Source organism: Phaethon aethereus, assembly GCF_964289735.1.
Source record: "Phaethon aethereus genome assembly, chromosome: 2".
In the NCBI taxonomy this organism is placed as follows: domain Eukaryota; kingdom Metazoa; phylum Chordata; class Aves; order Phaethontiformes; family Phaethontidae; genus Phaethon; species Phaethon aethereus.
In genome coordinates, this window is record NC_138582.1 from 100,109,045 (window position 1) to 100,135,085 (window position 26,041).

The 26,041-nt window shown below is 46.5% G+C and overlaps 1 protein-coding gene across 1 annotated transcript in view; it reads right to left on the reverse strand.

Moving 5' to 3' along the window:
* Positions 1–12,780: 12,780 nt before the first annotated feature.
* GMPR (guanosine monophosphate reductase) overlaps positions 12,781–26,041 on the reverse strand; it is a gene marked incomplete at both ends in the record, with an annotated part of 44,672 nt that continues 31,411 nt past the window's right edge. Inside the window, 2 exons of the mRNA XM_081996694.1 lie at positions 12,781–12,961; positions 22,201–22,360. Coding sequence (XP_081852820.1) covers positions 12,781–12,961; positions 22,201–22,360 — 341 coding nt within the window. The remainder of the gene's footprint in view (positions 12,962–22,200; positions 22,361–26,041) is intronic.

Sequence of the window (26,041 nt, forward strand, 5' to 3'; positions counted from 1 at the left end):
ACGCGTGGGGTGTGTGCGTGTGTGTGTGTGTGCCTGCGTGCGAGTGTGTGCACGCCAGTCCCGAGGAGGGACTGCGGCTCCGTGGCGGGTCGGTGAAGAGGTTTCCTCACCCCAGAGTGGATGCTGAGGACACAGCCCACGGGTGTTACTGAAAAGGATCGGACAGTCTCTGACATTTTCAACAACAAGCCAACACTTACTCAAGGCTCTACAGTATATATATATATATATTTGTGTGTGTGTATATATATATATTTTTTCCCCCCATGGGGTCTGACTGCACTGATTTTTATTCCTAAAGCAACTGCCACACCAACATTTCCTTTCTGCTTGCTAGTGCAGTTCCATTGCCCGGAGTCAGCAGATGGGGAGGCTGTACGGACTCCTGCACCGGTCGCCCTGCGAGGTTTCCCGTTGTGGCGGTGGGGTGGGTGGGTGGGTGCGTGCGTGTGTCGTGGGTGTGCGTGGCTGTGCGTGAGGAGGCCTCCGGCTCCGTGGATGCGCCTGGCTCAGGCTCGCTCCTGTTTCTGTGCAGTGTTAGACAAATCGACCGGGTTACGCCATTGACATTTGCTTCCACAAGGTAGACGTGTACTGCCCCTTTGAGATCACAGGCATCCATTGTTTGCAGTTAGGTTGCAAATCTTTGTCTTTAACTCTAGTACTGTTTTTAGTTCATGATTATGGACAACTGGTGCCACTTTTTTCAAATTTCAGTGTGACACAGGAATCCGCTGTTGAAGATGAATCTAGAATGTCTTTAAGCACTTAAAAATGCTGTTCACACTTTATTGCTGAGCATCCTGGTCTAACACTCAGTACGTACTGTATCTCACTTTAATCTGCTCGGAAAGCAACAACAACAAACAAACAAACAAACGAACGAATCTCTTCAACACTGTAACTACATGCAACTATGTAAAGTTTTCTCACAGGCAAGATGCTGAAAGTTTTAATGTGGTTTCAAAGGGATGAATGTGAATTATTGAACTAGTATGTGACAGTCATTGTCCACAAAGGACTACTTAATAGGAGGCACTTTTTAAACTTTAATGCTTGAGGAAGAGTTAAAGGCATATGTGAGCTGACAGAAAATAAAAAAAAAAAAATAAGAGAAAGGAAAAAGGAAAGAGGAAAAAAAAATCATTGTCCAGTGTTTTTGAAAAAGATGGACTTTAAAGAATCTTGCAATTTGCACATCTTGAGTTTATCATTTGTGTGGTATTCCTGCAGTTTTTACCTAATAATGTTGTGGGTTGGGGGGGTCTGAAAGAGCATAAACAAATGTAGCAATTACTCACTAACCTGCCTACGCTCTAGGCCATTTCATAGGGTTACGTTCCTTTCAAAGTTCATTTTTGGTCTTTCTACCATATTTGCCACCCAGAACCAGGTCCTACCGGGACAGCTCTGAGAATTTTTCTTCAGACTTGCTGAGAGAGTTTTCCACAAGAAACATTTCTGTACGTAAGCAAGGTGTTTGTTTGTTTTGAAAACAAACCTATTGTTATTTTATTATTATAATTATTATTATTATTATTTGTTATTTTAATTGCATCGTTTTCCATTGGAAAGGCGAGATTTCAAGAGTTTGGTACAAACCCAGTGGGATGGGGGGCGGGATTCACGCCGTTCAGTCTTTTCTTTCCCCGGGTAGGGCCGGATCCTTTGAGGTGCTGTGCGCCCAGCCTCCCGCGCAAGCCTCGGGGAGGTGATTTCGGTGGGATGGCGCTTGGGCCCCATGTGATCGAGCATTTTGTGTCGTCGTTTCTGGTCGGTGAGTTGGCAGCCTTCAGGCAGTCTTGAAGAAGCTGTACTGCTAGGGAGAAAAGGAAATCACAGTCCGTCATTAGAAACGCAGTAACCTAAAGTGAACAAATTTATTTAAAATCTTGTTTTCCCTCTCCCCAAAAATACAGTGCTTTTATTTAAGAGGAGAAATGTTAACCCCAAACCCCAGCTTTGACTCTGTTATTTGTTACTTGAAATTTAGCTCACACCAGAACTAATTGTTTTTATACCATATTCTGGGGTGCACCAAAAAGTTGAAATACGTTTAAAATAGCTTGAAACTTTTCTTGAATTTCCTTGAATTTTATTAACCTCTCGGCAGGCTACCAAATAGCTGAGTGGGTTTCTTCTCACAGTCACACTGCTTAGTTAGTGCTTATTTGTTAATATTTCTGCTCAGAGAAGTTGCTTAATCTTCCATATACTCTGCTCAGGGCACTTGCAATTTATTGTTTCGTTTTGTTTCCTGTTTTGTTTTTAAGCTTTGATGGTAAAGGAATAGAAAGAATTACAGATTTTAGTTCACAGTCGTACCACTATTTCCGTACTTCATGCGTTCTCGGGAAAAAAAAAGAAATCTCAAGTAAAACCATACACATACACATTTGTGGTTAATAAGGAAGCAGGGGCTATTAAACTGACTGGATCTATTCAACTAACACTAAAAAAAAAATAAAAAATAATAATAATAAAAAAAAAGTTTGGAGCAATAGGAATGTATTAGTTCTGTGCTTGTATTTCAGACTGAGGAATTCTGAAATAACTGGTTCTTTCCAAACAATTGTCCCTCTCCATGCTTTGGCTTTTGTAGGATGTGCAATACTTTATGTGCCAACTTAGACTCACCCGTGCGGTGTTAGCTAGATCTCATACCCACTTCTGATTTCCCCCAGTTTTTTTAATAGTTTCTTTCTTTCTACCTTTTTTTTTTCCCTGCTAATAACTCCCTCCGTATCCCCTCCCCACCCCATCCCAAAAAATAACCAACATATTAAGGGTCAAGCATCCCTTGCCCCAGGAGACACCAACCCTTTTGATGTTAAAAAAAGATCCAGGAAGAAAAAAAAAAAAAAAAAAAAGAAAGAAAAAAAAAAAAAAGAGGTATTAATGTCTGCGTGCCATCCGGACGGCCAGACGGCCAAGTGCCGCCCTCCACCCGGATGGCACGCAGGTGAGACCCGACTCCCACCGAGGAGAGGAAAATCCCCCCGGGGACCAAGTCCTTTGCAAAGGAGGGGCTTTTCCTCTCCCCCCAGCACCGAGCGTCCCTCGCAGCGAGTCCCCGTACCGGGGGAAGCGCCGTCGATCCCCGGGCATGCGCAAAATCACCGCTCGCAAGGCACAGTGATGCCGAGGCGAAGCCGATGGAGGAGGTTTAGCCGCCGCTTCTGTGCGGCGTCCGCCTTGCAATAGTAACTGACAGTAGATTTCTTCTTCTTTTTGTCTTTTTTTTTTTTTCCTTTCTTTTGTAGCAGGCCTGTTTAGTTTACAACGAAACGCATACAATCACCAAGAAATTAGTCAGGGCAAAGAGAAATAAAACGAGAACCTCTTTATAGGGATTTCTAAGAAAAAAAATTATCTATCTATCTATCTGTCTATCTATCTATCTAATCTATCTATATATCTATATATATAAAATGACTGTTCCTTATAGTGTTTAACTTAGGCATTGTTTCAGTTTGTCTGGGCCACATCACAGGGAATTTGAGTTTGATGTCACTTACCTCGAGTCCTCTGGTCGAGACCCAAATGGGAGTTGCTGTTGACCTATTTTACCATTTCGTACGTTGCCCTTGGGCTCGCTTTCCCTCGAAGACGCAGCCCTCGGGAGGAGGGGGACACACACACACACACACACACGCGCGCGTTCCTTTTTTTATTCCTTCAATTCCTTCGTCCCGCCGTCTCTTCGTTCGACCTGTCGTTCCGTCATTTTCTCGGCGTGGGGAAGTGACATCACTACTCTCGTTTCCCTTAAATCAAGGAACATTTAGAAACCTTTCACACCTTTTACTCAGGGATGGGGCTGGCATATGTGTGGTACACTGATGTGACCAGAAGCAGCACTTTTACTGCTCCGGAGTAGGGATGTACAATGTTACAGACAAGTTTGGATTTCCTACATCTCATGGTTTAGACTTTGTAGATCTCACTTAGATTGCAATACAAAAGCAGCAGGCTCAGCGTGAACTGTAGCTGTTGGTTATCATGGAAATTCACTCTCTGCAGAGATTTAATTTTACCTTAAAGTGTGTTGCCAATAGTAAAAAGGAAACGGTGAAATTCTGTTAATACTTGCAACTGCTAAGGAAAAAAAAAAAAAAAGCCTGTATCAAGGAGAGCGAATCCTCGATATTTTTAAACACTAACAGTGTTATTTCAAGGAGGGGGGCCCTTGGCGCAGCAGTCGGTGTGTGCCGGGGCCCAGTTCTGCAAACACTTGTACAGGTGCTTACGGGAGGTCCGGGCTGGCCGGCGAAGGCAGCCGGGCGGCTCGGGAGCTTGCTGTGAAGCGCTTGTATAAATCTTTGTGAAACAGAAGCTTGGTTCAGTCAGGGCCGGATCCTGATGTTGATCAGGCGGCTGGAAAAATCTTGGGGTTCGTCCAGGTTCGCCAGGGCGGAAGCCCCGGGCGGGCGGGGGGGCATTTGGCCTGTTAAAACACTTCTGCTGTCCCAGGAACACGACAAATGGCAAAACGGGACATGCACTCGTCCAAATAATTTCCGTTTCTTCCCTCCCCGTCATCACAGGTAACAGCAGAGTCCGCTCTGGGCTCTGGCCAGTGCTGATGTGAAAAGCAAGGGGAATGAACGATGACCAGAGTGCAGGCGGTAGTTTCCTTTCCTCTGGTTTATCCAGCTCCCCCCCAAGCCCCGAAATGCGTAGCAAAATGGGAAGTTTGCTGATGCAGATACGGATACGTGCACACACCCCCAGACAGAAGTGTCTGTTTGCACATGAATAGGTATGTGTGATTTTTTTTTTTTTTTTTACGCGAATGCCTACGTGTCCACTTGATTCCCTGTCCTGAGGACAGCCTTGCTTTGTGTCGAGAGGGAAATTCCAAACACGTTGCACACCTCTACTCCAGAGTTCAATTTCTTTTACATAGACGACCTCGCTTCAGATGTGTTACCTTTACTGATAGGATCTTTTCTTGTAGCACTATACCTTGTGGGAATATTTTTTGATGTAAACCTAATTTGAGAAGCTTATTAAAAATAGAAACTTTTTTTGAAGCACTCACATTGAGGAGTACAGGTAATGTTTTAAAAAATTGCACAAAAGAAAAATGAATGTTGGAATGATTCATTCAGTGTTTGAAAAAGAGACGGCTCTGTTTGAACAGTGAGTTTCATACCTTGTTTGTAAAAAAAAAAAGTTTTTAAATACAAAAGCAGAGAAAGGTTGAAAGTTACATGTTTTTTGTATATAGAAAATGTCATGTCTAGATGATCTGATTTGTATTGGCTTTGGCCAGGAAGAATTATTACTTAAAAGGCTCTTAAAGAACAACTGTGCTTAATTTTCTGTTCGTATTACATGGGTCCCATTTCTGGGGAATGGAGTCATGCTTCACACTGTTTATTCCTGTGCTGAAAACATACCTTGGAGCAGCAATTCTCGAGTGCAGCTACCGGGCACTTCAAAGGGTGGCTACTGTGCAAAACTAGAGCCTCGCACTCCGGCTGCATTTTGGCTTTAAGTCGCTCCTGCCTGCGCCCGGGGGGGCCCTGGCGCCCACGGGGCAAGGCCGGTTTTGAGGGAGACCTCGGCCATGCCCTTCGCAGGCAGGGCCAGGCCGGCCCCGGTGTCGGGGCCCCGCCGGGGCCGGGGCCGGCAGCGCCGCAGCAGCTCTCGGGCTGGCGAGCCGCTGCCGGCTGAGCGCGACCCGCTTAGTTCCCGCCCGAAGCCTTTCGGTCCCTTTTTTTCCTCTCTCTGGGATGTTGTTCCATGTTTTTTCGGCACTTCCTGTTCCAGATGAAACCCAAAGAGTGTAACCCTGAGCGAGCAGTGCTTATAACAAGGGATCCTAGCCCGGCGCCAGCAGCAGTGACGCCCGAGGCGGCCCGGCCTTCCCGCCCCCGTCGCTGCCCCCTCTGCCCCACCTCTGCTGTCGGAGCCGCCGGGGAGCAGTTAGTCATGCAGAGCCCGTTTCCAGCCGTGGTCTTGCCCAACGGTGAGACCGGTGTTTTTCAGGAGCCAACAGGAGGGGATCCCGAAGCAGTTTCTGAGGAGAGGGTCCTTTTCTTGTCCAAAGATGGAGCTGGGCAGCTGGGAGCCGGCGTCGGGGCGCAGCAGGTGAAGTCTCAGGCTGCTCCCGTCCCCTCCCCGGAGGTCACCCAAGCTTTGGCTCCCGCGGGCACACGGGGCAGAAATACTCGCCCTGTCCAGGTGACCCCCGGGCGCTCAGAAAACCGGCCCCAGTTGCGTTACAATGAAGTGCATTCAGCCAACAGGTAGTAGTTACACAATAACAGTCTCTAAGGTCTCTGTAGTTTTTTTCCTGTCGTTAGCTGAAAGGACTCAAGTCTTCCACTGAGGATTTTATGGAGGCTTCATCCAAGGTTGGTTGTTTTGTCCGTTTCTGTTTGGAGCGGTCAAAGCTCCTGTGCCCTTTCCCTCGACCCCGCAGTAGGCGTGCATTGGAAGTGGTGTTTGCAGCGAGCGCCGAGTCACTCGTTGAAGCTGTCGTGGCTGTGCTACGGGATTGCTGACGAGCAGGAACTTCAGGGCCCAGACCCTCGGCCGGCGCGGAGCCGGTGTGGGACCGCCGGCTCCCCACGCGGCACCGCTCTGCCCCTTCACACCGGCCGGGGGATCCCGCCCTGGCGTTTGCTTTAAAAAGCCAGGACCCACGTACTCTCCCTCTGAACACGCTCTGCAGAACTCCCGCCCCAGGCACTCGGGGTTGGATGGGTGTAGCTGAGGGCAAAATCGGGCCAGGGCGGCTGCGGGTGGCTCAGTCTGTGTCTTCGGCCCGGCCATCGGGCTGGCCTCTTTGCGAAGTTACTAATCTGATAAGGCGTAGATACGACTCTTCACGACAGTCAGCTGATGTTGAAACTCACTAATGTATGTATTTGCTCTTTTTTTTTTTTTTTTTTTGGTTGGAATAATATATTAACTTTGTTGAACACTGTTCTTTTCACAGTGTTACAAAAGGGGGAGGGGGGGAGATTTCCCAACCTTTTTCAGTTCGGGTGAGCTACTGAAAATCATTTTGTACTAGCTATGTCACCGCTCCCGGCAGCCGCCGGCGGCGCTTGGCCGTGCCGGGGTGAGGTTTAGCCGTTCTACAGCAGGTAGTTTTTAAGATCTTTTTTTTGGTTTGTTTTTTGTTTTGGTTTTTTTTTTTTAAATCGTCTGGTCTTACTAATGAGGGTTGTTGCAAATCACACTTCCAGTGTAGTTCCTAGTGTAGGCCCAGTAAAAGGGATATCGCAGCTTTGTGTTGGGGAGAAATCGAGCTGACATGGCCAGTACAAAGGAGAAATAGGGAGGGAATAACGTTTTGCACCTTATTGAAAAGAGGAGAAGATTTTAAGTGCATACAGACATAGTTAAGAGCTTTTATTGTGACAGGAGAACTTTTTTCCATATGCGTGCATACTCTCTGTAATTCCAGTGTAAAATATTGTACTTGCACTAGCTTTTTTAAAACAAATATTAAAAAAAATGGAAGAATTCATATTCTATTTTCTAATGGTGGTGTGTCTATTTGTAGGATACACTCGCGTCTGTTTATTGAATTTTATGGTCCCTTTCTTTGATGGTGCTTGCAGGTTTTCTAGGTAGAAATTATTTCATTATTATAATAAAACAATGTTTGATTCAAAATTTGAACAAAATTGTTTTAAAGAAATTGTCTGTATACCAGTACAAGTTTATTGTTTCAGTATACTCGTACTAATAAAATAACAGTGCCAATTGCAAATGCGTTTTGTCTTTATGAGTTATGACTGAACAGGAGAGAGCTTTCCTAGGGAAGTAATTTGCCCAATTTAATCTCCCCCCCACCCCAGCAACGCATTTGAGAGCGTTTGCTTTTATTCGCGGTGATGCAGAAACACGCACATACCCATCCATGGCCATAAAACCCTCTCCAGACCACCGGAGTGAAGCTCTTTATTGCGTAACAAAAACTTCCCATTTACAACTTTTGAACGCTTTCAGCGAGCGCGCCGGAGGCCGGAGGCGTTGCGCGCAGGCGGTTGCTACAGATGGGGGGGAGCAGCGCTCGCCACCGCCCTCTCGGCAGGGCCCAGGGGGGCGGGAAAACACTGAACGCTCATCAGCCCTTTTTGGCCGATTGATTACGCAGAAGCGCTTCATAGTTATCGCAGGCAACAGCAAGGAGCTTTGGACTCTGAACTATTTATTTATGTATGAAAACTTCAGCCAGAACATTGTCTCAAGTAAATGCTGGGGAGGGCTCGCTTAAACATCCGAATGACGGCAAGCGAAGCGAAGGCTGCGGGGGGTGGTCCTTGCGGTGTTCAGAGGCACAGAGCTGTGCCAGCATCTACCCAAATGGCCCGGGCAGCCCCCAGCTGCAGGGAAGGGCCCTGCCCTCTCCTGCCTGCCGGCTCTGGCCGCTGCAGAAGGCCAACTACTGTGCTTGGGCCTTGGCTTTTTTTGATGATGGTTTTTTTTTTTCCCCCTTCTCTCTTCTACACAAGCAAGGCCAAACCTGGCACTGGTTGCAAAAACCCTCCTGGCTCCAGCAAAGAACTTTTGGTGTAACACTGATATTAGCAACTAAAATGCAACGTCCCCCGGGTGGAGGGGTGGGAGGCACTGTCCGTACACTGGCAGAGAGCTGCAGCAGCAACTCTGTTCAAGATGGTGGAGCTTGATCAAGGGTTATAAACTAGGGAGTGCTTGGTTCAGAAAAGGCTTCAAACTTTCATCGTGTCCGTGACTGAGAAACACCAGCCTCTGTCCCAACATGGTGGGGCTTGGATAATTGCTGCTATGTTTCTTGCTCACCCCATCCTTTCTGTCTCCCGCTATTGACTAGCTGAAAGGAAGATACAGGCACAGTTTGTATGGGAAAAGCTCCTCCAAGTGTAAGCAGAGGCTCCTCCTGCCCCTGCTTACAGCCCTTCATACTTACAGGCTGGCCCCATCCGACACTCAACCCCCCCACGCCCTAAGGTGAGGAGCAAGCTGCACGGAAAAGCACAGCCAAAGCCCCTGCGCCATGGCCGATGGGGGCGAGCCGGCTGTGCCAATGAGCGGAGGGCGGGAGGTGCGTGCACATGTTTCTTTCAGAGAAAGGAGACCTGCGTGGCTGCCTTTGCAGTTGGCAGAATGCTGACTCAAGGCCCACTCCTCTAACAAACTGGCCTCACGCCTGCGAGGAGGTCTACGCGTGTGGTCACCACACAGTCAACCCGGGTGTCAGCAAGGCTGCTGCCATGCCAAGACCCTCCTCCCCAGGGAGGGCTCAGGGAAAAGCCAGGCTGCGTGGGCAGGAGGGCCAGCCAGCCCACCCTGCGAAACGCGCTGCCGCAAGGCGACTCCAGGATGTGATGGGGAGCGGCAGGGGCGATTTAGGTGTCCTTACGTTTCAAGGAGCCAGACATAGCCACGCTCAGCAGGGACTGTTTTAATGATGTAACGTTGCCCTTTTCAGCTTGTAGGTCTTTGGTATGTTACACTAAAACACTGCAGAGCCCAGGGGCCGAACCTCAGCATCACTCATGGATGCTCAGCTTAGCAATCGCCTGGCTGGGGGAAGCAGGCATGACCTTGGCCTGCAGCACAGGTGATCACGCTCACAGCGTTCCTCTAGACAGGATGGGGTTGGGGTGGTGGAGTTAAAGAAGGCCCAGTTATGCAGAATTGTCTGACACTAAGTTTTCACAAATTTCATTTTCCATGGAAGGACAGCAAGTAACAGAGAACCCGGTAAATGTGCAGGTGAGGTAGATCCACAAATGGCACCTGGCGTCCGTCAGTGGTTGTGGTCTCTGCTTGGACTGTCCTGCCAGGCACAGCGTGCCCTCAGCTCCCTCTCTGCCTCGGCTCCTTGTGAGCATGGCAGCAGGCTTGAGCAGGGCACAGGACCTGGGGCTAAGTGAAGGTACAGGCAACTACTGCAGCACAGGGCTGGGTGTTAAAGGAGAGCTCAAGCGCCTTTTTTCCATTTTCCAGCCTGAGAGCTGGACCTGTATGGTGTCAATGGTGAGCACTGACATAGACGAGGGTTATCCCTGAACAAAACTTGCGTATAACTTTGGGTGAGATGCAGACATGCCACCAGTTCAGCCTTCCTGCAGGTGGTTTCTCTCTCCCACTCACTCTGGAGAGAGAAGGAGAAAATAAAATAGAAAGAAAACATGCTGCGTATCATAACGATGGTAGGAACTGCTATTTAGAAACGAAATACCCTAAGTCCAAGCTTCATCAGTAACTATTCCTACTGCCAATGTCACTCACAGCCTGGAGAATTTGAGGGACAACTTAAGATCAGCCTATCTCCATCCGTTCCTATTAGTCACTGGTCAGTCAGAGGTATGTGCGAAAGGGGACGGAGAGCAGGTGTAAGAGTGGCCCCAGGCCAGGCTGGCTGCGTAAGCATGCAGCCTGCCTGGGAAGGAGGCTCCATGCTGGCCAGCCCTGTGGAGAGGCAGCCCCTCCTTGCCCCCAGCACCTGCCCTTTGGAAAAGAAACTGTTCCGAACACGTCATGAAGCTGCTCTGTTCAGTGTGCGTATGATCTTTGTAAAAAATGTTTACAAATATATATATGTATATGTATTTCTTAAATTCCATTTAGAAATGTGGCTAAAAAAAGTAGAAAAGCACTAGCGAGAGTAGGGGTGAGACCAGCAGACTGCTGCACTTCCCACGTATGAAGGCACGAGTGTGGAGATGCACCTGTGGTCAGGCCTGCGCCGTGACGGTCTAACCCCACTCCGGAGGGAGGCGTTCATTTGCCTTTGTACCCCTGCGCTTCACACCACGTGAATAAAGGAATGGTGACCTCCTACAGCCGTACTGATGCAGAGTAGCAATACTGCTTGTACTCTGGGCTTAGCGCAGGTAAGAGCAGTGTGTGGCCCACAGTAGGGTTTGTAGTAAAGAAGCAGCCTGGCATCTTCTTAACGTGATACTTTCAGGCTAGAGGGAACAGAGATCAGGTCCTTTATTCACAGGGTATGCTCCTCCCCTGCGTTCAGGTTCCTTCACGGTACGTGGGCAGGACAAATGCTCCTTAAAGCCAGCACAAGCATAACCTGTGCTCACATTAAGGCCCTTACCTCCAAAGCAGAAGAAGGGGTCATACCACAAGTAAGAATTATGTCCTACATGTTAAATGGAAGACATTTAAGATACCAGGCTATTTAGCAGATATTCTGTGCTTTTTCTAATGTGCACAACACACTTCAAAATCACCAGGGATCAGCTTGTGGCCTAGATTTGCTCCTCAGCATGGTCAATTGTACCAATCCTTGTGCATGGCTTTTTAAGCAGTCCAGCATCTGAATTTAATTCTAGAGTTTCTCTTTGCTATTCCTCTTCCTACAGATCACTTTTTTGCTTTTCAAAGGAAGCTTGCCTCTTTCCACAGATACCTACAGGAGGGGAAAGTAAGACTCAGTAAGTACTGTAAGTAACATCAGCTGTATTACGATCTCAGCACCACTTTAAAGTAAGTGGCCGAGCATTATTAATTCATCGGTGCTCACTTTTACATCGTTTATCATAACGAGCTACTGTGGTATTCATGTGGATGCAATGTGTATTTCCAAAGAAATTTCATTGTGATTTATCAATGAATTAGCGGGCCATTACACTTTATTAAAGTGTTACCCAGAGTCTTAAACATTCATTACTGCCTTTAGAGCAAATGCTTTAACTCCATCTCAGCCTACCAGTGCCTTGCCATTGGGCTATTCTGCCAGAAGCTCTCTTTTGCTTTTCATGGTGACAAGGCCTGCAAAGGAGTGGTACCAAATAACCAGAAGTGAATTTGATCCCTCCAGCCTCATTCAGGTGGCCACAGACAATGCACAGCACAGCATTTTTACATCTTTGCTAAATGGTTATCAACAGGCAAGGGAAGAGGGAGGGCTGCAGAGAAACCCCCCGTGGTGGGGTTACTGTTGCTGAGTTTTCAATGTCTTAAAAATCTGTTCACAGAGAGCAGGTGAAAGCAGGAACGCAGCCAATTCAATAACTGCAGACACGAAAAAGCAAGCAAGCTCTGAGACGTCTTCTGAACGATCTCGACAGATGGGGGCAAGGAGGACAGCATGGGTTTGCTACATTCAGTGCCAGCTTCTTTCAAGAGGCAAGTCCATTGAATAGGGAGATTTAAGTAACGGCAGTACCAGCCCTGCGAACTGAGAGTGAAAAAGATCTGGCATTTTTATCATCGCAGCAAGAAATCACCAGTAGCCAGGCCTCAGCCACCATCCACCTCCGACACTCTGCAGGCTGGCAGCTGTGCCACAAACATCCATTATTTCGCCAGAACAAAGATGAAAAGAATTTGATTTTTGATTTCTCCATGCAATTCCTTGCATCTTTTTCTCTCCCAGCCTACAATTTCTGGAGGGTGCCCTGAGAGAGGCGGTGCTTGCGGACAGGCCAGTCTTAAAAAAGGGAATGTGTGTATGTGTGCAGGCATTAACAGCCATGTTTGTACAAGCTAATTCCTTGTTAATTGAGGTTTCAGCAGCTATTTACCAGAGGGGGGAAAAAACAGGAAAAGAAATGTTGATTAAAAGATAAAATAGGCACAACAATAAAAGATGACGCTATTGCATTTTGAACCAATGGCACTGTGTTAATAACACAACCTTCCCCTTCCACATCCCAGCCATAGCCCCTCCAATGGCTATGACCCTGCCATTCTGAGAGAGGGGAGAGTTTGCCACTAACACAACATGGAAGAGCAAGCAAAACAAAACAGCAGCCCTTCCTGCTCCTCTCCCGCACCCCTCTGTCTCCAGACCCCTGTCCTGGGCTAAGAGAAGACCTGGCTGTGCTGCTGGGTGACCCGGATAAATGTTGTTCTCCTGCTCAGTTCCTTGAGTTTCGCAGCTCCCACGTAGGTGCAGGTGGAGCGCAGCCCCCCAAGGATATCCAGGATGGTGAGTTCCACGTCCCCTCTGTAAGGTACCTCCACAGTTCTGCCCTCTGAAGCCCTGGAGAAGAGATAGGTTACTGCATTTATGTCTAGATGCAAAACATAGTAGTGTGTTTACTGGAGCGATGTGGAGCTTAATACTCTGCATGCTGTGGTTTACAAACGTTCCCCAGCTTTACTGCTTGCTTCCCTGTTGCTGCTTGGTGCTCTCAAGCACTGAAATGCCTCAACTCCGGTCATCACCATTACTGGGACCTAGAAGCAGACAAATCTTGTAGATGGCCCAATATTCCATGAATGTATTTACAGATCTGCCCCTTCCTCCCCTCCACCATCTGCCTACAAGCAAGTGAAGCTTCCAAGTTTACTGAAAGGTAAATTTGACCTTCAGAGCTGCAAGCTTCAAAGTATAAGGAATGGCCAGGCTCAGGCAATTTACAGAAATGTTGGAGCTGGTTCTGAGCAGGCACCACTCAGCACAGCTCGACAGAGGCTTCATAGCCCTTGGGCTCTGTCCCGTGTTACTGACCTGATGCACACTGAAAAGCACCGGCTGCCTCTTACCAGCCTGATTCTCCAGAGCCCACAGAGGTGGAATGGGAAACCTGTTACAGAAACCCACTGCAGAGCTGTCCCCTGAAGCTAAAAGGTGAGCTAGCACAGTTCAGAGCCAAGCAAAAAGGCTATAAAAAATAGCAGTGCTGTGAATACTGTCAAGTATGGGCACATGCCAGCACAGACTGGACTGTTCCCAAAAGTGCATCTGAAGAGTTACACGATGGAAGAATCCAAGTAAGTAACTTTCACTCCTTCCCGCTCAGCTTTCTCCAGCCTCATGCTCAGCAATTCCTCCTGCAATGGAGTTCCCCAATCACCAGCTGATCTCACTAGGCTTTAGAGCAAGCTTGTTCTGCACGGCATGCTAGCTCCTTTGGAGAGGTAGACCTTGGGAAGGTGGGTCTAAGAAAAATGCGGAGGGGAGAGGGAATTGCTTTCCCCTACAACATGGAAGCAGAAATCACGGCAGGGATCTGTCATTGTTGTAAATGTGTTTTTATTTACTTCTTCCTTAAACAAGTTGTCTAGGGGATAGTGCAAGAATGAAAGGGCATGCCTATTTGGAGGCCCCATTTGCAAATCATTAACAACAACGGCTGTGTTGGAGGTACTTCAAGTGTAAGCCTGCCTATATTTCATTCTGTTAGTTTAAATGTGAGGTCAAAGCCCTAGGGAGACAATAAAGCAGAAGTGTTAATGTGCCATGTGTATAAGGAACCACGATTAATCTCCCTACCTCTGGTGAGTAATTGACTCTTCCTGAAACTCTTAAATAAACACTGTAATAAGCAGCCAATGGAAAATGTATGTACCATGTATGCTCCTCTTGTATCATCTCTTAAACTGGTGGGATGTCCTGTTGATCAAGGAGTGACCTATAGATACCGTACTGCAGGAAGCATGCTGGAAGAGAGGTGTGAGATTAGCTCCACAGAAAATCCCGTTTTATGTCCATCCTTGAAAAAAGAGTGTCAAAAAGGGCTGAAAACTCTCCATGCTCCCACCCTACATGCTGGGAATAACAGATGTTCCAGAAGGAAAAGGAGGAGTATAAGATGGAAGCAGGACAAAAATCTAGAGCTGTGGATTAAGCAACTGCAAGCACAGCAAAAGGGTCAGAGCTCAGCTAATGTTGTTATGGCTGTGGAGCAAGCGCCAAGACAGTGAAGCTGTTTGGTGTGTTATCTTACTCCCCAAATGGGGACATGCCCACACTGCTGCATGTGAACACTGTTCAGCCCCCCATTTTGAATGTAAATGAAGCCCTACAGAGACTGAATTCATGACCTTACTGGTACCTTCAACAGTGGTGTTAATCGTATGATCTTAATCATACGCTTTTATGCTAAAGCACAGTAACTTGAATGGCTGTTATGTTCTTGGCTGGTTGTTTTGAAGGGACAAGTACTAAAATTTGTATCAAGTATTCAGATTGTCCATAGGGGTGAGGGGTGGAGTTTGTAACAGGTATATATTCAAACTATTGGGGTTTTCTTGGTTATGTATTTTGCTGAAACAAAGCACGAAGTTTGTAATAAGCACGTGCTCAGATTGTTATAATACTAACCTCTGTAGTCTTGTCCACAGGGATGAGGGGGTGAAGTCTGTGATGAGTACATATTCAGGCTGTGTTAATGTTAACACCCAATTAAGTCCTCAGGGAGAAAGGGTAGAGTTTGTAACAGATAACATGTCGCCCAGACCATGCTGATGAGTCTTGTCATCTGGTTCCCACAGGAGAGTGGGTGGAATTTTGCTGCACTCTTAACTGCTGTAGTCTGGTCCAGGGGTGCGGCATGTGATGGGTATATCACCAAACTGTGATGTTAACCCCTGTAATGTGGTGCCCAGGATGGAGAAGTGACATTTTAGTAACTGTACTGTTACAGTATTAATCCCTAACTGTTTGGTCCAAAGGGAAGAAGAGTGGAGTTTATAACTGATACACATTAAGATTGTGATGATGTTGGAAGAGTTCATAATGTATTAACATTCAAAGAGTTCTTCGATATGTGCTTTTGCAGAGGTGAGGAGTGCCACACAGGCTGTAAATTGCTGGGGTGACTGCATTCTTGTGTGAGTGCCAAATTAGCTCATGCATGAGCACTAAGTAAATTCATGCATGAGTGTCCAATTAATTTATGCATGATGTCCAAATAATTTTTGCAGAAGCATGCAATTAGTTCATGCATGAGTGCCCAAATAATTTATGCCCAAGCACCCGGTTAGTACATGCATGAATGCCCAATTTGTTAATGCAAGAGCACCCTGTTAATTTACATATAAGCACCTAATTGTTACAAATATGGGTGCTGTGTTGGGCGTATATGGTAGAGTTTGGGTAGCAAGGGCTGCTGGTGTGACCTGTATGGGTGAAGGCCATGATCTGCTTCATGCTGGTCACAGAGACGGTTCCATCTGGCTCTGAAAATGGTGTGAGCCACCAAAACTTCAGCCAGTCAGTGGAGCAGATGACACCTCTGCTCAAGCATATTTAAGAACCAGTGGCAACCACTGGAAGAGGAGACACACCTGGACATGCCTGCAGAGACATGCAGCTGGAGCTGCACTCTCAAAAGGAGGTGCTCCATGCCAAAGGTGTGCACTCCCAAAGGGATTGGTAGTCCCTGGGTGACCCATGCTAGAGCAGGGACAGCTGCGAAGGGACTGTGGCTGTGAGCGACACACGATGGAGCAGGCAGAGTAAGAAGAAGGAGTGGCAGAGAGAAGCCATTACACACATGACCACAACGTCCTGTGCGACCCCCTTCCTCACTGAAGGAATTGGGACAGAGTGGGACCTGTGGTGAAAGTAAGGGGAGCTGAGAGATGGAAGGGCAAAGACAAGTGTCTGGCTTAAATGGAGTCTGGAAAAGGTGGGAGGAAAGGTGTTTACTTACGTAGTTGTTTAATTACCCAACAATGATTAGAAGTTTGTTACTTGGCAATAAATGAAACTAAGTAAAAAAATCCCCAAGTTGAGACTGTTTTGCCAGCAACAAACACCTGCGCACAGGCCTTGCACGTATTACAAGGGGTGTCACAAAAGCTGGTGCACTTGGCAGAGGGCTGTATAAGCAAGTCAGCAGGAACCACTGAGGGATTTGCAGCTCTGACATCTCTCCTGGAGTTATGACCTGAAACTAACCCTTTCTCAGAAAAGAAAGGTGAAGATGGAGCAACTGGGACTCCCAACAGCTGGGAAAGGTGTGTTCAGATGATTTCAGCAGAGAGTCTATGTCTCTCAATAGCCACTGGATGCTGAATAGAAAGGAAGAACTATTTGCTTTAGGCTTTTTGCACAGGGTCCAACCTGTGGTGCACCCCGTAACTCCTGGCCAGCTCAAGCCTGCTGCGGTCATGGACGGATGCACTCGGTGGGTGGGAATCCTGGCAGGGTGGATGAGGTGGAGCACATGTGATGGTGCTCTGTCAGCCCAGAAAAACGTGGGTTGGGATAAGGGGGTCACGCTGCCCCAGCATGAGGCACCCTTATGAGTGGAGTATTTAAGAAATGGCAGGAATTTGGGACAGGTCTCCCAAGCTATCATTTGGGATACAGAAAAAGACACTAAGTAGCAGCCAGCTGCGGGTGCTATTCTGTCTCTGCAGCCCAAACTCCACCCCACAGTTAGTATAAAGTGCCAAAGCCCAGTAGCAGCTGTGAATTGCTGAGTGACCACAGCAGAACTGTGGCATTCACACAAAACCTGAGAAATCTCAAAAGGGTTAACAAAAGCAATTGGCTTTAACTGATCAATACTGCAGTCTCCGTTCCTGCTTGCCTTATTTCTTTTCTCCCATTAAAAAACCTTTAATAATTGACTTTCAGAAATTCCCATGCTCTGATCCATGTTCTTTGTGGAAGGAGGTAAAAATCTAAAAATAAACCGATATATAAATGACATAAAAGTAATGAAACCGGGTACACAGATTTCATATAAAATTAAATGGGATCAACTTGACAAATTCATTACAAAAACAATTACTCTCATGACTTTATTCCCTGCTACAGCCATCCCACCTTACGTGTCAATTTTAATTTAACTCTCTGCTGTAGGCTCAGGTTCTTCAGCCAAAATGTGTAATTTTGAGAAGACAAAGTTAAATGCCAAGACAAAACAGCTTTTAAAGACAAAACAGCTTAATGGGGTCACTGATACAGACTTACAGCTGGGCTTTTTAAATGCTTTATATAAAGAAGCCCCACTGACTTGACCTGTTTGGGGTATCCAGCATCTAAAATGCTGGCTTGGAACCCTTTTGGTTCAAGTTTGCCATAAGCTGAACTAGTAGGTGACTAAACTTCCTGTAACTTTTCTTATAAGCGTAATTCAGAGCAAAGCCTTGCCCTGTTTCCTGTCATCCCTTCAATGCCCAGTACATTTACAGTGCTGGGTAACTAACACTTGCTATTTTTAAACCACAGTGACACAGTGACACTCATGCTGGGACAGGCAAGACCAAGACCAAAGCTGGTATGGGTAGCCAGCTCTGCATTGTGGCTGCAACATGAACAAGATGAGAATCGTCTCCTTCACAGTTAACAGCCGAGGCTTACAAATTCAGTGTTTGGAGCTGTTGTAGCTAGCAGTAGACTGGGGGACTCCTGCTATGGCACAAAAAGGCAGTATCTCAACAGGGACTAAAAATTTTGGATTGTGCTTCTGCTCCCTTGTTGCTGAGAGGTTTCAGAACTTGATGCCCTGGGGACTCTAACATCAGGATGCAAATAAAAATACAGCTACGAGTCAAGCAAAATTTGTGTAGTATTGCCCATAAGGAATTGAAAGGGTCTATCTAGACTGAGACAAATACAGTGCCTTTCTGTACATCCTTTACTCTTACAAGACAAAATACTTGCACTTTATCTCTTTTTTAAGGGGGACCAGTGTCAATTAATTCTCCTGCTGGCGATAAGTTTTGTTGCCAGATCACACACACACCTAACTAGGTGGAGCAGAATTTAACAGCTGCCTTAGTCCTGTGGCCCACTGGTACAGCAAGCTTTCTGAAACTTTTCCTGCAGCTTTCACCAGCTCTGTCGTGGCCAGGCCCTAAATGACTATGTTGCACTGAGATCCATGCAGCATGCTTGGGCTGCTCTGTGATCTCTCAGGGAGCTGCCAGTTAACTACATGCCTGACCAGCATCAGGCCTTTCCCATACTCCAGCTGACACAAGGTAGCAAAGGACAGTGAGTTCTTGTAATTCAGATAAAAGAGTGCCAGCACCTCTGTGTAGCTGGCAACTGCCACTTTTAAATCATGAGATAATTACTAGTGCTGTCCACCCAGACCATTCTTTCAGAGGCTTTGATGACAAGCAGATTTGCTGAGGGACAAAAAAAGCCCCCAAACTGTATGGTGCTTCTGGGAACTGGCATATGAAAGCAGAGTGAATCAAAGCTCAGAGGTATGCAGCACATGTTTCTGGTGCATCATTTCAGCTTGTCTCAGATGCAGAGGGACACTTGTGCAGCTCTTTCTTCTGCAAATAAACAGTTGTGCTTTGAAAGCAAATGCATACTGAACCTGCAGTGCCAAAAGAGCCTTGAAGGTCAACCAGGTGGAAAGCCAGTCATGTGCATTGCTCCCCTAAGCGATCCGCTGGCTGTCCTCAGTGTAGCCAGGTATACTGCAGATAGCAGTGCTTTTAACTGGTACAGATGCAGACCCATATGACATCAAGAAAAAAATCCCCTGCACATTCGTCACTAGCTTCTGATCTGAGCCCCAGAAAGACATACATAGGCTCAGGTAAAGTAGGAGGAGTACATTCCACTCAAGACAGACATGTATGCCCTCCTCAGGCAGAAGGTAAAGGTATTGCTGTCCCCTTCTCATCCTATTAGATGCAGAAAAATCCTGGCTTTAGGAGTCTGCCAGGATGTACATGTTCTTCTCAAACTACAGTATTCACTGTATATTTTTGCTTTTTAAGAAATATCTTTTTTTTTTTTCCCCTGCAAAAACAAATGCCCTTGGAACTTGCCAAAACTCATCACAAGCTTTTTTTCCCTTGAAAAACTCTTTACTCTCATCTCTCATCCCTATGTCCAACTGATTTTCTTCTCTTCAGAAGTCTTCCTCAGAAAGTAGTACTGAACCTACTGAAAGTAGTAGGCACAATCAGGTAAGTGCAGCAACCACAAGCTCTATTTCCCCATTTTTACATAGGCTTCTTTTTTAATGAGCTTGGTTTTTCTACCAGACCAGGAAAGCTAATGACTTTGTCTCCAGGTCTGTCTCACACAATGTCTACCATTAGCTTTCCTTAGTCTCCATTATTATTGTAGTGTAGGAGCTCACAATAATTTAGTATCTTCATCAATGACATAGACAGTGGGATTGAGTACAGCCTCAGCAAGTTTGCAGATGACACCAAGCTGAGTGGTGCAGTTGATATGCCTGAGGGATGGGATGCCATCCAGAGGAGCCTGGACCAGCTTTAGGAATGGGCCCATGTGAACCTTGTGAGGTTCAATAAGGCCAAGTGCAGGGTCCTGCACCTGGGCTGGGGCAAGCCCTGGTATCAGTACAGGCTGGGGTATGAAGGGATGGAGAGCAGCCCTGCCAAGAAGGACTTGGGGGTACTGGTGTATGAAAAGCTGGACATGAGCCGACAATGTGTGCTTGCAGCCCAGAAGGCCAGCTGTATCCTGGGCCACATCAAAAACAGCATGGCCAGCAGGTCAAGGGAGATGATTCTGCCCCTCTGCTCTGCTCTGGTGAGAACCCACCTGGAGTCCTGCATCCAGCTCTGGAGCCCTCAGCACAGGCAAGACATAGACATGTTGGAGCGGGTCCAGAGGAGGGCCACAAAAATGCTCAGAGGGATGGAACACCTCTCCTATGAAGAAAGGCTGAGAGAGTTGGGGTTGTTCAGCCTAGAGAAGAGAAGGCTCCCGGGAGACCTTATTGCAGCCTTTCAGTACTTAAAGGGGGCTTATAAGAAAGATGGGGACAGACTTTTTAGCAGGGCCTGTTGCAACAGGACAAGGAGTAACAGTTTTAAACTAAAAACGGGTACATTTAGAATAGATCTAAGGAAGAAATTTTTCACAATGAGGGTGGTGAAACACCAGCACAGGTTGCCCAGTGAGGTGGCAGATGCCCCATCCCCAGAAACATTCAAGGTCAGGCTGGACGGGGCTCTGAGTAACCTGATCTAGTTGAGGATGTTCCTGCTCATTGCAAGGGGGCTGGACTAGATGACCGGATGACCTTTAAAGGTCTCTTCCAACCCAATCCATTCTGTGATTCTACGATTCCATGATTTAGGCCAAAGGAGACAGGTGTAAATGCTCTGAAGTAGGCTGTGTCTTACCACTTTGTAAAGTTCTAGGTGAACTAGTGCACATTTTTATGGTGCATTTTAACTCTTTAGAAGTGTCAAAGAAAATCACCACAACAGCCAATGTCAGCATGAAGGACAGGAGGTGGGATCAAAGATGTTTTCTACCTAGTGTTCTGGCTGGGGTTGTCATCATCCTATCAGCATGTCTCTGTGTCAAAGTGTGAATTCCACTTTGTTTTGTGGACCGCATTCTGCTTTACGTTCTGTACTGTCACCTACACAGTGCTGCAGCTCTTATCCATGGTACCAGCTGGACACGTTGGGAAAAACCCACATACTGGAGTAGTTGCAGCAGACAAGGCCAACAAACCCCATGAATCCTGAATGTCTGGAACAGTAGGTAAGGTCACTGGCTCTGAGACTCTTACAAACAGCAGTTTACCAGATGGGACCACTGCCTGAATATACCCCAGCAGAAGAGAAGAATCAAAAGAAACCCCTCAATAAACCAGTGTATACTGTAAGACAGGTAACATTCTCTAACGAAGTATGCAAGAACCATGTTTTTTAAGGGCAGTGACTATACCCACCACTCATAAGAGAAAAGACACAGAGGTTTTTTGGAGTCATCTGCTTTTTCAAAAAGTCAAAATTCTCATGACTTTTCAGAGTAAAATAGCAATGGAAAAGAGATTCCATTGCAAAGCCTGCCTTCCTTTCCTCTCCCCTGAGGATTTTAGCTCAAAACCCAAGCTCCCGCATGTTGCATGATTTGGAGCTACTCTGGTACTGTGTTACACAAAAAGGGATGGAAAATCTGTACAGCAGGATTCTGCTGCCTATGAAGACCGCCCCGCAAATGCAGGAGGGAGTCCTGGGACTACCAGCTGTGACTGAGAGTGCTTTGGAGGTCCTGGGCCCTCATCAGTTACAGCTGTAACTCAACTCAATGCTGGGAAAACCCCAGCTGAGCTTCACCCATTCTCCAGGCACACACATTTTGCAAACAGAAGGGAGCATGTGAGCCAGCTGGGAACCCATACACCAACAAGACACCCAACCTGGACAAGCAGAGGGCCAGAAACTGCAGCCTGGTATGCCACGTTCCAGCATTTAATTCATACACATCCTCAGAGACCCGTAAGTCAGAACGGCACTGAATGACTTCCCAGACCACGCATCTAGTGCTGCAGTGACAGCACACTGCACTGGCTGCAACCGAGTGAATCACGTTTGCTCTCAGCTAGCCACCCCCAGCTCCTTCTCCCTGTCTCCCCGTTGATGTCATCCCTCCCTCAGATCTGCTGCCGTAAGTGTTGGTAACAGCTTCCTAAATGGAAATAGAGGCATGGGCCTGTTTCCAACAGATGCCTTTTGCACAATTCCACTCCAGAAGTCACTGGCTGGCTCACTGCAACTGCTCCTGTGTGGAATTCATACCTGTATTCAGCAACCCCTCCTGCATGCTTCTTCATGGCTGTATCAGAGCTCATTCCATAGAAGAGTTTCACCTTCTTGCCATTCTTTTCCATAATCTCTCCAGCACACTGGTCATGGCCTGCAAACATTCCTCCGAGCATGACAAAATCGGCACCAGCTCCTGTGATCAGCAAAGTGACACGTAAGAAAGCAGGGAAGGCAGATAAGGGTGAAAGACAAAGCAAGAACATAGTGGCCTCCAAAAACAATAGCCAGCCCTAAATAGTTTGGTACAGAGTCCCCTCCTGTAATAGACATAGCAAACTTGGAAGAAATGCTTTACTGAAGAACTGACACATGCTGAATTGTATTTCTTTGGCATTTTAAATGGAAAGAAATCTTTTCTGTTGTGATGACAAAGATATAGATTATTCTACTCCACCCCACACTCTTTATTTTCAAATTCAGTTTTAGCCCTTTACTTCATAATAGTATCTGAGCACAGTTCCTTATTAACTACTGTTGTGACTGCAGTACTCAAAAGCCTTAATCACAGGGCTGGGACCTGTTGAGCTCAATGATGTACAGAGGAGAGGGCAGCTCCTGCTTCAAGACCTTTCTAGGCTACAAGCTGTGAGTGGGAATGTACCCTGAAGGAAGGCATAGTCATGAATGCAATGTACTCCTCCCAACACTGACATAAAACTAGCAGATTTTTAAATGAAATTATGGATTTTTCAAGTCCATCAGCCATATGTGTTCAGTGTAGGTCTGGGTGATCCCTTGTCAAAGAGATCTGGAAGAGTCTGCATTTGGTTCCTGTTGTTTAAAAACTCTGGGCCAAGGACCACCACCCCAGATTCTGTGGTTCTCAGCATGCACTGCAAAGAAGGTCTAACCCATAGCTACAACTCCTAAATATGTTCCAGATACTGAATAACAACACTGAATACTCAGTCATGCCTATTCAGTCTGTCCATCTCCCCAGGCTTTGCAAATCATGAAATCAGTTCCACTGGGAATAAGATCAGGAAGAAGGTTTTTGGAATCACTCTTGATTTTCTGCTGTGATTTCCAGCACTTCCAGCTGGGCTGGAACTATTCCACCAGCAGCTCCTCCTGTGATATTTTGGCATACCTAGTCTTGCTTGGAAAAGCTTGGCTTTTACTCTTTCATGAGCCTGTGGTGACCCATCCCTGAAACAAAGCATTTTACTGTTCAGATTCTCTGCTTCTTCAGTGTGGATGTGTCAGAACAGGCCTCCCCTCTGCCCAGCTTGTTCCCAGAACTGGCAAAAGAACAAGGTGATAAACCTCACTTCATAGAAAGCAGATGAGCCTGAACTAACCCCAACCTGTTATGAACATGTCCGAACTCTTGGGAGATTGCAGGCTAGGTAAGTCTGGCATTAGGATTTGCTCTGATTTCTGTCACTATCCAAACAACAGCCCTGGACCTTGAAATCTGAAGAGTAAGTGAAATCATTATCAAATCTGCTCAGCTTCTGCCATCTGTTTAAAAGCAAAGTAAACAAACCTGAACTCGGGAATATTTTGATTTTAGAATACATGACAACAGTGGAGTGTGCACTGATTTATAAAGGCCAGATCCCTCCCTCCATCCCTTTGCCAAAGAGCAGACCTAGCAGCAATGCCTGGGAGCAGAGCACCCAGCTGCTCTGCTGACCTCACCTCCCTTTGCCTGGTTGTTGTTTGAAAGGAACAGTATGTCCGTGGTAAACAGCTATTAAAAATGAGGCTTGTGCAAAACCGCTGAGCACATCACAAGCAATATGCATAGCCAGGCACCCATTCAGATGTCCTATCACGCCAGCTACCTGGCAGATTTTTCCTGAGCTCTCCTGTTTCAGATGGCTGAGTCTTAAAGCCTCAGTTTGACTCACATCTGATACTACTATTAACCTGCCAAAAAGGAAGGGAAAGCTCATCCTTTAAGACATTCTCAATTACTGGTGGGGAGCTCCTGTTGTTACCTGGTGCAATCTTGCTCCACCTTTGCAAAAAATAAGGACCCTGGGAAATCTAGCTGATGTCTTCTTCATGGGTGGAAGAAAACAACATGAGGAAGGAGGGATGTATTTGGGGTCAAGGTTTCAAAGGCAGCATTTAAACAAGTCAAAGGCCTGCCAAAGGACACTCTGGACTCTTTGCCTTGTCAATACTATCTCCCGATTCCCAATTCTAGTGCTCTGGTTGTGGGTCTCACAGCCTCCAAATTATTAATGCAAAACAGTCACATGAAATCTACACTTCAGAATCACAGAATTTTGGTTCCTGTGCACTTAAGTACCTATTTATTATTTTTCTTTTGACTGCATATTTTGGGAGGAAAGCAAATATGTTTGAATTACAGGATTGAAACTCATCCAACTTGTGCAAACTACAACATAATTCATCAAGCTCTTCCAGAAGAGAGGAGCTATGTTACAGCAGATGCAGCACGTCTAAACATTGGAATGACACATGCTTACTGCCCTGCAGCTCCAGGAATGACAAGCCCATATTAAATATACTTTTCTAACGCCCTCCAGAACTTTCCACCCTGCTTCAGTGTTGCAAGATGTCTGAAAGTTTCAAGTCTGTTCCACTACTTTTCTACCAGTTAACATCCAACCAGGAGGCTGTAGTTTTTAGCACGGTCTTTCTTTACTTATGCATGGGGTTTTGTACAACCAGAAGCATTGGTGTTGTTTGCAACACCCAGCTGTAGTCTTTAATTTCCAAGTACAGATAGACAACGTGCTATTATTTTAGGTTGTGGGGGACTGGGAATACCTGGTAACAGCCCCCTAGATGTCATGGGGTACGTTGCGTACAAGCATACCAGTAGCTCACCCAGAGGTTGCTAGACTCTTCCTGTTTCTACACAATGCCACTTCAATGCACTGACTTCCCCCTCGAGGCCTATGCTGTATCTGGCCTGATATTGCTCATTCACATTTCACAGTGCTTTCTTTTTCAAGCCGTTAACAGAATATGTGTGCTGACGCCAGCCCAATCTTGCAGTACTCACACAGTTCTGCTGGATCTGGATGGAGTCCCTCAGACGTCTTTTGTATGCCTTATAATACAAGTTGCTGATAACCAGATTGTCTCTGCACAAATTCAGCTGGATGGAGTCAGCCTGGATTTGTAGCCTAGGCAGCCCTCCAGGCAGATGCAGCTAAAGTTTTCCTGGACCACAGCTGGCCCTGGAATCAACATTCACCTGTGCTCCAGCTGAGCCAGCAAGCCTTTGCAACAGTAGGTAGACACACACAGCTATTGAAAACAGGAAAAAAAGTCACTATAATATGTCAGGTATATTTTGGAACCAGTATATGTCCCGAGCTGACTTTTCCACATGACTTTTCCTTCCTTTTCCTTCTCTTCTCCTGCACCTCTTCTCACCACTGCTGTAAGAAACAGCAGTATTGTGTTAAAGATGCTGGCGTAGGATTCAAAAGGCACATTCTGTTCCTGGCTGTGTCACAAAAATATATGTGACCTCAGGCAACTGAACTTAGTATTTCTGTGCTTTGGCTTCTCATCTTTAAAAAAGGAGACAGTAGTGCCTCCCTGGGGCATTGAGAAATGTGTTCATGTTATCAGCTTTTCCAAGGGTGCAGTTAATGTGAACCATCTGAGAACCCAACACAAAGTTCTTTCATGCTTTCTCTCATTCCTGCATCAAAGCACCTCTTTTCTTTCTGATCAACCTACATCTCTCCAATACCCTGATGGCAGTGACATCTTCAGTTTACCAAATCCATGCCAGGTTCCCATCCAGCAGTTCCAGAATTGCAGCAGTCTCTCCTACAGTATCTGTCGCTCCTGGCATTTTTGCCCCCCACCTTCAGTG